At 43.2% G+C, this 15,973-nt stretch overlaps 1 protein-coding gene across 1 annotated transcript; it reads right to left on the bottom strand.

The window, feature by feature from the left end:
* Positions 1-164: 164 nt before the first annotated feature.
* Positions 165-14,969, bottom strand: tbc1d2b (TBC1 domain family, member 2B). Its single transcript, XM_077596686.1, has 13 exons — positions 14,501-14,969; positions 13,145-13,295; positions 11,761-11,926; positions 9,110-9,267; positions 8,819-9,048; positions 7,119-7,559; positions 6,053-6,163; positions 5,753-5,949; positions 3,920-4,414; positions 3,735-3,852; positions 2,620-2,805; positions 2,396-2,517; positions 165-1,261 (listed from the first exon to the last, which is right to left on the bottom strand). Exons 1-13 carry the CDS (start codon positions 14,891-14,893, stop codon positions 1,066-1,068), a joined length of 2,964 nt encoding a protein of 987 aa, XP_077452812.1. The 5' UTR covers positions 14,894-14,969; the 3' UTR covers positions 165-1,065.
* Between the last annotated feature and the right edge of the window lie 1,004 nt (positions 14,970-15,973).

The following is a 15,973-nucleotide window of genomic DNA, read 5'->3' on the forward strand; positions in this document are numbered from 1 at the left end:
GAATGTAAAGTGTGCAATAGAATGGCAAAAAAGAAAAACGATGACATAGTATCTAATATAATTTCTATCATATCAGCATTTAGCTAGGTAAAGTGACACGTGGTCCAAATACAGGTGAGCTGAGTTGGCTAATGAATGGCGAGGAGATAACACAATGAGGCGACTCCTAAATGATAGCTTTAGTTCACATTTGTTGTTTGGAAATGTCGCTCGGAAAATCACAGATTTAAATACGAGTTGAACTTTGGAACAAAAACAATCCAGCATGTACAAACTCAGCACTGCCATCTTGTGGACACGGGATGAAACTTTCAGCAAGCGGTCGCTTGGGGAAAAAAGCAATCCAAGAAGGAAATGTTGACCTGCTAAACATGGAAAAGTCTTCAGTATCCAATGAAAACATTTGATGTGATATGCAAAAGTGAAGTTTAAATGGAATTTTTAGAAAACAAAGGAAAACACTGTACTCAAGGAGTGCCTGAAAACTACTTTGGCTGGACCCCAAACAGCAAAAAAAAGTTGTAATTTTCAAATTTCTTTGGAATGGATAGGATTTGTCTCAAAAGCTAAAGCAAAAAAATTACAGGGGTGAAAAATGACAACTTTTCAAGTTCATAAAAAAACTAAACTTTGGCCCAAGCGCTCCTGAAATATTCCAAAAAACGTGCATCTCGAAATGTGCGTGGTAATACCATTCAGTGGTTCACTTCAAAATGTAAAACTCTTTAAATGAATCTAAGAAAGTACCTTGTATCAAATTGGTAGGATATTTCTGATATATCCAGTTGGCAAATGTATGATTTTGCCAAACTAGAAGCGAAATCAGAAAATATTTCATACTACGTGTAGTGAAACTGTATAATAGGCTACTTTTTGAACTGTAGCAAAGTAAGAATACGTTCCACAGACTTCTAATTGACCTAGACGTAGTTCCAAAATGTAAACGCAAAGTTAAGACAAGAGAAAAGAGGGAAAAAAATGGTGGAATACTGATATTTTGGTCCACGAGTGGATGGGTCAGACGTGGCGTTCCGTTCCGTCCGTGAGCAGTCGTCCACGGTGCGTTCAGTTTTCCTCGTCGTCGTCGCTAACGAAGCTACGTCGGTCCTGAGCCGTGTCCCTATCCCGCAGGAAGGTCTGGCGGATGGCTTCCAATTCGCTCAATTCCAAACGGACCTTCTCCAGGTGGAAGCCACGCCGGTTCTGGATTTGCTTCATGGGGAACGGGTTCATGTCCACGAAGGCGATGTTCATCAGTTTCCTCAAAGGAGAACAGGGGGAGAAAAAATATATATAAAACGTACATATTGCAACAACTTGAACAGAAAGAATGCTGGTGATTGTCTTCTTTGTCTCTACTGTACACCAGTGGTGGGCCGTCCGTCAGGGCCTTCAAGGCCTTTTCTGCTGGCCTAAGAAATATCTGACTCATACAGTGGCGGTCCATGCATTTTCTCGTGGCGCCTTCAACGGGTAAAATCCACTTGCTTGCAGCATTTAATGATTAAATACAAATACTGAAGCTTTTCAGAGATTACAACCGGGCCGGGGGGTGATTTTCCCGGGAAAAGACAGCGATGGACGTCAATGGTGAAATGGCAAAAATTGCACTAAAATGGGGTAAAATTCACTTCTTAGCAGCATTTAGTGATTGAATACAAACACTGGAGCTTTTCAGATATCAGAACCGGGCCCACAATTGAAATATTATTTAGGAATATAGCCATATTATACTCACCAAAAATCCTTTTTAACTGTACAAAATAGAAGGCCCTGAAGGCCCGCCACTGGAATCATATATTATTTTTGTCCATCAATACTTATGAAATAATTCCAAATTGTCTGTTAGCTTCTTTTCCCCCTGGTTGCACTGCTTCCAGATGTGTGTTTTCATAATGAAGCATTCAACCAATCACATTTCAGCCATTATTTGTTGCCAGGGTCAGAAATCTGCCTCAAGGCCTTCACAATCACTTCTGCAGGCTCTGCTGCATTAAACAAGCGTCGATAAGACTGTTGCTTTAACCAATCAGATTTCCAATGCTTTGTCGCAGGCGTAGGGATACGTCATCGCTTTTACCAACTATGATTGGCTAGTGATTAGCCAGAGCTACCAAACTGTATCTGGAGCTAGCTGCACAAGCAAATATATTGTTGTGTTGATTTAAAGCCATTTTCAAGATCATTAAATGCTGTTAGGAAGTGGATTTTACCCGTTGAAGGCGCTACGAGAAAATGCACGGACCGCCACTGCTGTACACAATACAAGAACTGGAGACTATTTTTTTCTGACTAAAAACAATTTCTTTGTGTCTTTTATGGGTGTCCTCCTCCATTTCAAAGAGGTAAAGATGCTCACCAAAGGAAAAAAGTCCAAACTTGAAAATTCTCTTACCTGGAGTCGAGGATTGTGCGAGTGAAATATCTGAGATACTTGAAAATGGCGGTGGAATCTTCCAACTTCAGGAACTCCTCCTCCTTGTATTTGAAGAGCGCCAGAGCGAAACGAAAGACGATCTGCGGAGGTGGGCCGTCCGTTAGGTGTAGGCGATCATGGCCATTCCCCGAGCGGAAAAGGAACGTTGTGCCTTGATTGGTCGGTCGGTTCGGCCGTCTCACCTTGGGACCTTCGTAGAGGAAGGCGTCCCAGATCTTGAAGAGGATGTCGCCGACCACGCTGTCCACAAACACCACCAGGAACCAGTTGAAGGTGATGAGGGAGAAGTCCACCTTGTGTTGCTCAAAGTGGGCGTGGAGTCGCGGCAACTTCTCGTTCAGCAGGTCCTTGAAGACCCGTTGGTCCACCTGGACCAGACCACAGCGTGCCATCATTTATTTATAGTTTTAAACTACCGTCTTTTCACGACGATCAGGCGCACTTAAGTCTTAAATTTTCTCCAAAATAGACAGGTGCGCCTTATAATCCAGTGCGCCTTATATATGGACCAATACTAAAAATTGTTGTCACGATAAAAGAAAATAAATCAGTCGATGATTGATTTTCCCGGGCCACACAAAATGATGCGGCGGGCCACGTTTGGCCCCCAGGCCGCCACTTTGACACAGGTGGGGTACACCATCCTCTACAGCTCTCACAATTACGGCAAGCAGTCCCCGACTCTACTATTTTCCCCGTAGAAAAAGTACTGCGCAGTGACTGCTGGGATATATAGTTTTTTGTCAATACACCCAGTATGATGGCGAGCACACTAATTTGGTGCTCGCCGTCATTCCGGCTGGATTCACAAAAGAACTCCTGCCGCTAGATGTTGGCATGGACATCGACATCAACACAGCTTTATGAAGGGTGGCAGGCAGCGCCGGGCTAGTTACGCCAGCTATTATTTGCGAATGGATTGTGGCCGCCTGGACGAACGTAGAAAACTCAGCGTTTTCGATGACTCATTTGGACAATTGTTCAATTCGGACACAGAAAATGAGGACTTTGATGGATTTGTGGGTGATGATGACGTAAGTACATTGTAAAATGGCTGAATAAAGTACAACTCAACTCACTTTTGCTTCTGTTGCCTTTTTAAAAACATGTTTTTAGCGTGTGTCCGTATGTTTAAGATGGTGTATGTTTTGCCATGCCTGACTGCGTCTTTAAAAACGGTGCGTCCTGTGTGTGTGTGTCAAATACAGAAATAGCACTCGTTACTGACACTGCGCCTTTAAATGCGATGCGCCATATAATCGTGAAAATACGGTGCATGTTCCGCACTTGCGCTTACCTGTGAGCCAAGCAGAGTCTTGGTGTAATAGTCTCTTGGCATGAAGACCTCCACGATAGCGATGAGGCTCCAGAAAGCATCTTCTTGGTCCAGATAGAGTAAGGCGATAGCCGCTAACCTGACAAAATCAATCCATCAATCAAAAATTCCCAGGTTTGACCTTCACCGTGGCCTCAATTTGCTACCTGTTGAGTCCCTGGCAGTATCCGATATCTGGATTCCTCCAGGAGAAGGCCAGCAGGACGTTCCTGAGCTTCTGGATCCCGACGGCGCTGGGAGACGAGTAGTGCTTGTTGTTGGGCAAAGTGCGCAACAGATCCAGCTCGATTTGCTTGGACGCCGGGTTGGGCTTGTCCCGGGCCACGCCCAGCAAGGTCTCGTAGTAGTCGGGCGCCAGCTGGTGGCGGAACTTCTGCACGTGGACCGAGACGCACCAGCGCCAGAGCCGCGAGCGGTGCTCGTGGGGGACGCCGCAGCGAATCAGCGCCTTGAGCTCGGGCGAGCGCGCCAGCTTGCGGTTCATGGTGCCGGCCAGGAAGTTCTCCCACTTGACGCCTAGCGACACCTCGCGTTCCGTCATGGACAGGGACTTGAGTTCCAGGGCTCGGACTTTGGCCACCAGGCGCTCCTCTTCTTCCTCCTCCTCGGGCAACGTCTTGAAGCCGAATACATCGTACTCGCTGTCGGAGACAAGGCAGCGACGGCGTTAGCTCATGGGTTGCTATTGATGCTAGCCGATAGCATTTAAATGCAATTAGAAAATTATTTCCTTAAAAATCCTTTGAAAAAAATAGGGGTGCACCAATCGCAATTGCCTGTTCCGATTATTTTCCTCATAAACGACAGCGTGCACCTTTAACATTTAAATCCATTTCAATTTAGTGTAAAATACTGAACGTTACCCCCTGAAATTAGAATTAGAAAAAAAAACTGGACTTGGATTCGCCCTATAAAATTGAAAAGGCGAAAAAGCCAATTTTCAATGCTCCGCTATGTTGTTTTCCTTTAAGAAAAAATAAATATGCTGAAGTAGTATTGAAACATGAATTTCTGGAGACAAGACCTACTAAATCATGTCTGACTTTTTGCCTCCTCATACTTTTTAACGATGGAACGTGAGCCAAAGGTGAGCATTCACTAAACATGACAATTTACTCTCAAAGATCAATCAGCTGCAAAAGAATTAGCAAACGGTGACTAGCTGGAAATCCTCTACAAATTTCATTTCTTAACATAGCAACAGGGGGGCAAATATTTCAATCCTAAACAATATTTAGGGCGGGGCTATTCTTGAAAATAGCCTAACAAACAGGTACAGTAATCCCTTGATTATCATGTTCAAAAATCATTTTGTAAAATCTAAAAATATTAAAAAAGCTAAAATAAACATTGTTTTTGATCTCTAAAAACTGAATATTCAGGCCCATTAATCCAGTTCGTTAAATCCATTTACAAAAAAAAAACTAAATATTTGATCTAAAATGGTCCCCGGCCCACGTGAAATTTTGTAAAATCTAAATATATATAAAAAAAGCTAAAATAAAGATTGATTTAGATCGATAAAAACTGAATATTCAGGCCATTTAATACAGTTCTTTTAATCCATTTATTTAAAAAAATCTAAATATTATATCTAAAATGGTCCGGCATCATTTCGTAAAATCTAAAAATATATAAAAATATTTTTTCCACTATAATATGGAACATAATGATTAAGAGATTTTCCTTTACTAAGAAAAAAAAGCTCAAATAAACATTGTTTTAGATCTATAAAAATGGAATAGTTAGGGCTTTTGATCCAGTTCGTTTAATCCCTTTATTAAAAAAAAACAACTAAATATTATATCTAAAATGGTCCGGCCCATGTGAAATCAAGTTGACGTTAAAGCGGCCCGCGAACCAACCCGAGTCCGACACCCTTGGTCTACATTAACCGCGATATTTGAGGGATTACCGTAGCTGTATACATAGCGACATATGACTTATTCATCCCGCAGGAGTGTTTTATCATTCCGTACCTGACGGTGTTGGCTCTAAAGACGGGTTGGTCTTCCCGCTCGGGGCTTTCCAGCTGCAACGCTTCCTCCAACAACCTGGAGATGACTTCCCGGGCGGGACTCTGCTCCGAAGACGAGCACACGGGATTCTTCATCTCTTGAAGCAGCACCAGATATTTGCTCTCCACCTGACACAACTTGGCCTCCAGTGCCGTGTACTGCGCAATCGGGTGGGGAGAAGTCATTCATCTTGGACTTTCCCTCAGCGTGATTCAGACTTCCTGCTATGCACACCCACGGTGTAACCACGAAGGCACCTACCTTGGCTTCCAATGCTTTCTCGCGACTTTCAGCATTTCTGCGCAAGCCCGTCAGCTCCAGGATTTCTTGGTTGAGGAATTTGTTTTGCGTTCTGTAGCCTTGAAGACTGTCCTGAAAGTAAAACGGGTCAAATACTGAGAAATTACCATGGGAATGCTTTAGCGGAGTCCAATTAGTTCTCTTGTTTGGGCATGTTCGCCCACATTTCACACCTTAAAGTGTCAAAGTGGCGGCCCGCGGGCCAAATCTGGCCCGCCGCATCATTTTGCGTGGCCCGGGAAAGTAAAACATGAGTGCCGACTTTCTGTTTTAGGATCAAATTAAAATGAAGAGTATAGATGTATATTAAATTTCCTGATTTTCCCCCTTTTGAATCAATCATTGTCATTTTTTAATCCATTTTTTCTGTGTTTTAGTTCAAAAATCATTTTGTAAAATCTAAAAATATATTTAAAAAAAGCTAAAATAAACATTGTTTTAGATCTATAAAAAACTGAATATTCAGGGCTTTTAATCCAGTGCTTTTAATGAATATATATAAAAAAACTACTAAATATTATATCTAAAATGGTCCGGCCCACGTGAAATCAAGTTGACGTTAAAGCGACCCGCCAACCAACCCAAGTCTGACACCCTTGTCTTAAATGTTCCAAAAATTCCCATGGCACTGCGTTTATATTGGTTTATTAGCCCCAAAATGTACTTATAATTAACCCAAACCTTTCCATCCAATGGCACATTGATCATACATACAGCAACGACACGGTTACGACCGATTAACGCCAATAAAAACCTTAGCATTCCCTCCTTTTGATGAAAAAAACAAAAACAGGACTGACCTAAAAAAAAAATGTTGGGTAGTCATTTATTTTTAGCCCCAAAATGTCCCTAGGAAGTGATCTGCAAACGCCCCAAATCAACGAGAAGTGACCCAAAAATAGCACGCCATTAACAGGAAGTGAAGTGGAATTTAACAGTGACTGGCATCTGGTCAACAAGTGACCCTAAATGACCCTAAAATTCACTGGCTACTACGACAGTATTGCATTTTAAAGCCACGGAATACCTTGAGGACGTCCACTTCCTGTCGTTCCTTCCCAACGTGGGCGGAAGCCTCGTTGGGCGTGGCGCTCTTCTCCTCGCTCTGCTGCGACAGCTTCACGATGGCTCGGTCTTTGGCCTGGATGGTCTCCATCAGCATTCCCAGTTGATCGTTGATCTCGCCCACCTTGACCTTCAGACCCCTCAGCTCTTGCTGGAGGCTCTCCTTCTCCAAGGCCAGGCGCTCCATGTGGCCGCACAAGGATCGGACCTGCCCGTCTTTTTCTCCCACCAGCGCCTGGAGACGCTCCGTCTCCCCCGGCGGCCCGGGCGCCAACCGCCGGCTTCCGTCGTCGGACTCCGCGGACGGGGGATCCTGAGTCGGCGGCGGCGGCGCTGGGCGTTGCGCCGCTTCCCGATCGCACTGTGCCGTTCTTAAGGTCTGCTGCAAGAGTCTCACCAGCTCCTAATCAATCATATGGAGCAAATATTGTACAGTGGGCAAACTACGGACCGCGGGCCATATACGGCCCGTTAGGCCTTTTAATCCGGCCCGCCGACATTGTCCAAATTATTATAATTTTTTTTTCCCAAGATGGCACCGTCGCGCAGAAGCCAGTGACAGTAGCTGTCCACTCTTATTTGTTTTTCGTGTTTTACAGCCCTTCTATCTTTTTTTTGATGCAAGCAAACTTTCCGCCTTCAAAACCAAGCTGGTTTTATTTTTCAAGCATAGTCATTTGCTCATTTCCCCACACTGGTTGCGTTAAAAGAGGCCCCCGCATGTGAAAAAATACAGAAAATCATTGGATGACATGCATGAGCAATTCTGCCGTCGGTTTTGTGATTTTGGAAAAATTGACAGCTGGTGTCATGTCCTTTCTCACAAGACCCGGGAACGGTTCCACAGGAGTTGCAGTTGGAACTGATTGATCTCCAATGTCACAAGTTCAACTCCCTGAAAGTCTCTAAATCTTTTGCTTCATTAAGTGCAGCCACATTTCCAAACATCCAGAAGATGGCACAGAGGATTCTGGTGTTATTTGGCTCTAACTATGTGTGAACAGACCTTTAGTCTGATGAAAATCAAGAAAGCACCCCATAAATCCCAGATGAGTGATGAGTATGTTGATACTTTAGTCCTTTTTTTGTTTAGGTTTCATATGTACTGTTAACGGATACAGTTTTTATATGTATCGTATCTTGTGCTGACCCGGCCCGCCTGTCAAATTTTTAAAGTCAATGTGGCCCCCGGGCCGAAAAGTTTGCCCAACCCTGGTCTATATATATATTAATCCAAGTTAATTTAAATGTTTGTTCCGTTTACGAGTGCGTTGTCGTGGGGAAAAAAACGAACCCTCTGTGCGTTTCTCTCTCCCGTCCGTCCACAAAATCCGCCCAATTTTAGTTATATTAAACACATTTTATTACTATGAAACCACTAGTTATGTGTTACTTTGTTAATAGATGGCCAATTAGAAGAAATGAAACATTTTTTCCAATCCAATATCCTGTTTTTGGGTGTTTTTTCAGAGGGTTGGAACGAATTAATTTATTTTCAATTCATTTCAATGGGAAACGTTCGCTGGAGTTACGAAAACCTCGACATACGATCTCAGTCTCGGAACGGATTACGATCGTATGTCGAGGTACCACTGTAATAAGATGAGAAAAAAAATGGCGGAAAGAAGAAAGTCAAGGTGGGTGAAATCTTTTCCTTTGTACCTTCTGACTGGCTAACTCCTCTTTAAGTCGGGCTTCTTCTTTTTGCAGGCCACACAGTTCCTCTTGCTGGCTCTGAAGGCGGAGCTGCATCTCCAAATATTTGCCGTTCACCTCCAGCGGGGAGCCGTCGGCGTGGCGAGCCGACCTCCCCGAACCGGCGGCGTCCCGCAACAGGGGCCTCCTTGGCCTGGACGAGTTGCGCACAAAGTCGAACGCCGATCCGAAAGAGTCTGAGGGAGCACATTGGATCAAAAGGAAGCCAAGAGGAGGAAGAAGAAGAACTTGACTTACGGCGGTGAACTTCTGGGTGTTGCTTGTGCTCGGCGAAGTCTTTGGGCGGGGCGTCCAAGAGCTCCCACTCGTCGGCGCTGCCGCCGCTGTTGCCCGTGTAAAAGACGCTGCGTTTGCTGTCGCCCGCCCTGCCCGCTCGCAGGTACGACATGGAGTTCCTACAACGGAAAAGTCAGCACTGGAGTCACCTGATGCGCCATATATACACACCGTATTTTCACGACTATACGGCGCATCGAATTTTTAGCCGCAGTGTCAATAACGAGTGCTATTTCTGTATTTGACACACACAAAGGACGCACCGTTTTTATAGACGCAGCCAGGCATGGCAAAACATAAACCAGCTTAAACATGCACGCTACACCCACACGCTAAAAACACGTTTTTAAAAAGGCAACAGAAGCAAAAGTGAGTTAGGTGGTACTTTATTTAATCATTTTACAATGCACTCACGTCATCATCACCCACAAATCCATCAAAGTCCTCATTTTCTGTGTCCGAATTGATCAATTGTCCAAATGAGTCATCAAAAACGCTGAGTTTTATACATTTGTCCAGGCGGCCACAATCCATTCGCAAATAGTAGCTAGCTAGTAGCTAGCGTAAAGCTGTGTTGATGTCGATATCCAGGCCACAATCCATTCGCAAATAGTAGCTAGCTAGTAGCTAGCATAACTAGCCTGGCGCTGCATGCTACCCTTCGTCAAGTTGTGCTGATGTCGATGTATACAGGCCACAATCCATTGGGTGTATTGACAAAAGAACTACATATCCCAGCAGTCACTGCGCAGTACTTTTTCTATGGGGAAAATAGTAGTCGGGGGCTGCTTGCCGTAGTTGTGAGAGATGGTGTACCCTATCCACTGATTTATTTGATTTTATCGTGATAACAATTTTAGTATGGGTCCATATATAAAGCGCACTGGATTATAAGGCGCCCTGTGTATTTTGGAGAAAATTTAAGACTTTTATGTGCGCCTTATAGTCGTGAAAATACGGTACGTCAAATTCCAGATGCACATCAATAAGGAATCTTCTCAGACTTTGACTTCAGTCTTAGCACTGCTAATTTTTATCTTGCACTAAAACACCATTGCTAGCTCACGTACTGCCACTTTTTTTTCTTTTACCTCACTTCATTTTTATTGTATATAAATAAAATAGTCAATTCATGACGACTTACTTATGTGTGCATTGTAGGTTGAAGCTCAAGATTTGCTCAAGAAGCCCCGGCGAGGTCGTCCAATTTACAACGAGGCTTGTTTATAAAGAATTTTTTTTTTTTTAAATGCTGCAAAATGCTAAGCTTGCACTCCACTCATCGCATAGTTGTTACTTTAGCGTCGAATCATGCCGTTTCCCTCGTAAGGGGAACTATTTGCATCGGCGTTCGATGGCAAAGGATGATGTGTGTGACAATTTCCTCTATTGCATTACACCTCAGAAAAAAAGTGAGGGCCCTTTTTTTTATTCTTCTTCACTCAAAGCTAGTTTCCTTCTTTAGCAAGGACTCCAAAATACACGCGTGCCATTCAAAGCTTTGAATTAAAATAAGAACGGACGAGGCGAAATGGCTTTAGACGACGACCATGAAGCCCTAACCTTGAAATCTCATTGTACTATATAATGTATTGTATAATGACAATAAAGGCATTGAAATGAATGATCACAGCGGATCCACGTGGCACTAGGTCAAAGGTGATCTAGCTTCTGAACAGTGGCGGGCCGTCAGGGCCTTCTCTGCTGGCCTAAGAAATATCTGAATCATATATTATATTTTGTCCATCAATACTTATTAAATAATTCCAAATTGTCTGTTAGCTTCCTTTCATTGCTTTTCCCCCCTGTTTGCACTGCTTCCAGAGGTGTGTTTTCATATTGAAGCATTTAACCAATCACATTTCAGCCATTATTTGTTGCCAGGGTCAGAAATCTGCCTCAAAGCCTTCACAATCAGTTCTGCAGGCTCTGCTGCATTAAACAAGTGTCGATAAGACTGTTGCTTTAACCAATCAGATTTCGAGTTGGCAACACCACAATGTATTGTCGCAGGCGTAGGGATACGTCATTGCCTTGTCGCAGGGATACGTCATCGCTTTCACCAACTATGATTAGCTACCAAACTGTATCTGGAGCTAGCTGCACAAGCAAATATATTGTTATGTTGATTTAAAGCCATTTTCAAGACGGACTATGCCAGAAATACGACGAAAGGACAGGCTCGACTTTCATCATTAGCTTCGATGGTGATAGAAAAGAAGGAAGAAAGAAAGGAGGAGGGATATGTACAGGTCAAAAGGATTTTTGGTGAGTAAAATATGGCTATTTTCCTAAATAATATTTCAATTGTGGGTCAAGTTCTGATTTTTGAAAAGCTCCAGTGTTTGTATTTAATCACTAAATGCTGCTAGGAAGTGGCTTTTACCCCATTTTAGTGCAATTTTTGCCGTTTCGCCATTGACGTCCATTGCTGTCTTTTTCCCGGTGAAATCACCCCCCTGGCCCGGTTGTAATGTCTGAAAAGCTCCAGTATTTGTATTTAATCATTAAATGCTGCTAGGAAATGGATTTGACCCGTTGAAGGCGCTACGAGAAAATGCACGGACCGCCACTGCTTTTGAACAATGTGTACGTGGAACCAACCAACCAACCTGATATCTGCGCCGATGGTCTTGAGTGAGAAATTAAGGGTGTTCCCCGCCACGGCGGTCCCTCTGGGCGAGTTGATCCCCGTCGAGCCGTCCGCCTGAGACTCCACGGCAAAGTCGCTGCGGAGCTTCTCCATGCTGTCACTGAGCTTTTCAAAGAGAATTCCATCTGGGATTCGGAGGAAGAAGAGGAAAGACGATGATACGCAACACTGGGAACCACGGCACGCTTTTGATTGACGGCTTGTGGTGCATCATGGGTGCTTGTTTTGAACGCAATGGATCGCCCTTAACCCGGATGAATTCCATGTTAGTTCATTCCTATTTTTTAGCACATGGAGTACACGCACATAATATAAATAGTTGTTTTCCGCCCAACTAGACAAAGATCACGAAGGAGAACTTTTGTCTTTGTCTTTATAAAGCAGATAATAAACCAAGTCTTTCAAAAAAAGACATTGTTTTGACATGCTTTGAGCCGTTATCTCTAGATCAAGGGTGTCAGATTCGGGTTGGTTCGCGGGCAGCTTTAACGTCAACTTGATTTCACGATTTTTGTAAATGGATTAAAGGCCCTGAATATTCCATTTTTTATAGATCTAAAACAATGTTTATTTTAGCTTTTTTAAAATATATTTTTTGATTTTACAAAATGATTTTAGAACTAAAAACACAGAAAAAAGATTAAAAAATGACAATTATTGATTTAAGAGGGCCAAAATCAAGAAATGTAAGATACATCTATACTTTTCATTTTAATTTGATCCTAAAACAGAAAGTCGGCACTCATCATTTACTTTCTCGGACCGCACAAATTGATCTGACGGGCCAGATTTGCCCCCCGGGCCGCCACTTTGACACCTGTGCTCTAGATAATTAAAAGCCTATATTCAGTCATGCCTATCTTCCAATGCCCTTGAATATTTAACATTGTATTCCAGGAGGGAGGACATCTTATTGAATGCCTGACTGACCTACTGGGTTTTATCTCCATTCCTGCCTATCATCACAGTACATCGAAGGAGGGTGACGGGGGGATCAAGGTCTTTTACGACTGGAAATGTTGCATTAAAGGCTTTAAACCACAGGTTTCCAGTCTTTCTTTCTCTACCACACCTTAATCAAATCACCAGGATGGTTCTCAATCTTGCTGATGACGTAATCATTGGATTAAGGTGTGGTAGAGAAGGGAAATATGGAAAAAAAGACTGTCTGGAGGCCCTCCAAAAAAGGGACAAAAGCCCAATTAAAAGCTAAATAAACAAAAAGGTGAAGCTCCGCCTCTGCCAGTGAAGCAAATCATTCCTCCCCAGGTGGAATGAGCTCAAAGTAAAAGTCACGGTGGGATAGACGGATGGATGCAGCAGGTGCACGTCGACCCCCGTACCGTTATCTTGAGCGACGAGTCCGCTGATTGGGTGGGCTAAGGTGGGAGAGCTCCAGCTGTCCCTCTGGCCACGCCCACGTGAGTTGCTGAACTCCCATCGTTTGTGTTGGAGTTGCTGGAGCCAGAAGTGCATCACCTGTTTGCTGGGAGCCTACCAACACAAACACACCATCATTAACCAAAAGCCATTATACGCACACATAGTTGGGCTAAAATGCCGAAATACCGTATGCTGAATGACAAACTAATATTTTAGAGTGCAGTTCCATACTAGCACCAGACAAAAAAAGTCCAAAGTGAGTATTGTTAATGTAATTTTAATTGCAATAACCTTTCGCAAACTATGTGTATGTTTACTACATCTTATCATGTTGGTCTTGGCAGGTCTTTTTTTTCAGCCAAGTGGACGAGAACAACGTGGTCAAAATTTATTGTGAAGAAATAACTTCAGGGTGTGCAATAACAAAGTGCAATATCTTTGAAATCTGTGCAATATTTTAGAATCGGTGCAATATTTTAGAATTCACCTAGCCGAGATGTGACTTTTTATACTTTTATACTACTATTTGTTTTGTTTTTGTTTTTTTACTGGTAAAACACACTTTAAAAAGCTTGGAGTAGCACCAACAATTTTGTTATACGCAGCTGTGTATGATGACAATAAAGGCTTTTGAATTTGAATTTGAAATGATAAAACTTTTGCTCCTACGGGATCACATTAGAAATATTCATTTTTTTAACATCAGAAACCAACAAATGTCGTTTTTTCCCCCATATATCGTTCAGCCCTGGTTCAGACTATAATACCTAAAGTTAAGAACTGGACTTCAATGCAAAGCCCACCTTATGTCCTAAAGACACTGCATTTGACTTTAAATTTCAAAGCCTATTTTCTACTCCCGAAACCGTTTTCTATCAAATGTAAGCAGGAAAAGTTTCCATTTCCCTGAAATCCCCCAAAACTTGGGATCAGGGTGGGCAGATTTCTTTTAAACCTCTTGTGACCAATAAAAAAAGATTTTTTGTATTCCTTTTAAAAAGCTGAATTACATCATTGCGTTGCTCAGTCGCCGCCTGCAACCACGCTATCTATTTTATATTGATTAATAATGTAATGATGCAAAACAAGACGACCTGACGGTGTCATGTGATGGCAATCATGTGACCAGCGGACATGAGGTCAAATCATCCCATTCTTTTTTTTACATTTTTACAACTGCCAAATAAATAGACTGTCATTCGCCGTCAACGGCAGTTAGCTCACAAATGCCGTGTCAATGGGCGTGTGAGCCGTTCAAAAGTGAAAGTAAACGTGACAAGTAGCCGAAAAAAAGTTTAGGGAAAAAGCCAAGATACCTTGAGCAGAAACTCTTTGGCCGAAGCACTGATTGCAAAGTGTCCCTCTTCGGCCTCCACGTCGTAGCTGAAGCAGGCATCTCCAATTTCGATGTGCCCCAAAGGTAAGGCGTCCTGGGGGCTCTTGAAGTAATACAAATAACATTTCCTCGGGTCGTAGACGAACCACCGCGGCTTGTAGCCCCTCAAAGGCCCCTTCCCGGAGAGTTTGCTCAAGAAGCCGCAGAGTTTCGGAGAGTGCTCTTTCGCCGCTTCTTCCACGTCGACGTCGCCGTCGACGTCGACTTTATCGTCGGCGACGGCGTCGGCGACGTCGGCTTCCTTGGCGGAGCTTTCCTCAAGTCGAGGAGCCTGGCCGGGGCTCGACTCGTCGGCGTCCTCCTCTTCGTTCATCTTTCCTCCAAGTTTCTTCTTCGTGTGGTGGAGCGGATGCCCACTTGGGTTTCCACCCGCATGACTGGGTGGCTGCGTAGCAAAGCATCACGGGAGTGGTAGTTTCATTTTGAGAATGCGGAAGTGGCAGCGCATCACGGGATTGGTAGTTTTATTGTTGGAATGCGGAAGTGACAAAGCATGGCGGGAGTGCTACTTGAATTTTTGGCCGACTGCGTCGCAAAGCATCACGGGAGTGGTAGTGAAATTTTTGGAATGCGGAAGTCATAACTCGCTCGCCACCGAGCGATGCTGTTTTTAGCAATTAGCTTGAACGGGGCATAAAACTCGAACGTGTTGACTTTTTGTACTCTAAAAATCCTTTAATGACTACTTATTTATGTGCGCACTTTATTAAAACTAATTGTACAGGTTGTTTCATGGCCATAAAGGCATTCAATTCAAATACAGAAACACTAATCATCATTTTCTAATCACTTCCGTTAACGAGATTGAAGATATGATCATGTTTGCATTCAATGTGAGTCATTTTGCCCATGAATGTATCACTCTTGAAAAAATCTTTCCTTGCAACTGAAATCTGAAAACATAGATTGAATAAATGACTTTTGTTCATCTGCAGAGACCTTTTGCACGTTTTCTACTACGAGCATCCCGTTTTTCACATTGTAGCTTAGCTTCATCTGTCGGGCTGAGCGCCAATTATCCAGGTCAGCTTTTATTTTGCCATCTCCGCACTCCCCCCATCCCCGAGGGCGCCGCATCTATCTTAGCCGCAGACGCGAGGGCGAGAACATTCTAAATATTATATCTAAAATGGTCCACATGAAATCAAGTTGACGTTAAAGCGGCCCGCGAACCAACCCGAGTCTGACACCCTTTTCTAAATGTTCTGTCTCTGTGAGTTTTAATTTGTGTTATTGTTCCATGTAGTGTTTTCACTTTGTTTTATTGTCTTGGAATCAAGTTTATACTTTCTTCTGTCCACTTGAGAGAATTAAAGAATTTGCTAATAGAAGAAGCCAGCCTAGCCCCCACAAAAAATAGCATCTTTTACAGTATTGGCTTCAATAAAGACCA

This window comes from Stigmatopora argus, chromosome 3 (genome assembly GCF_051989625.1).
Source record: "Stigmatopora argus isolate UIUO_Sarg chromosome 3, RoL_Sarg_1.0, whole genome shotgun sequence".
Lineage (NCBI taxonomy): Eukaryota > Metazoa > Chordata > Actinopteri > Syngnathiformes > Syngnathidae > Stigmatopora > Stigmatopora argus.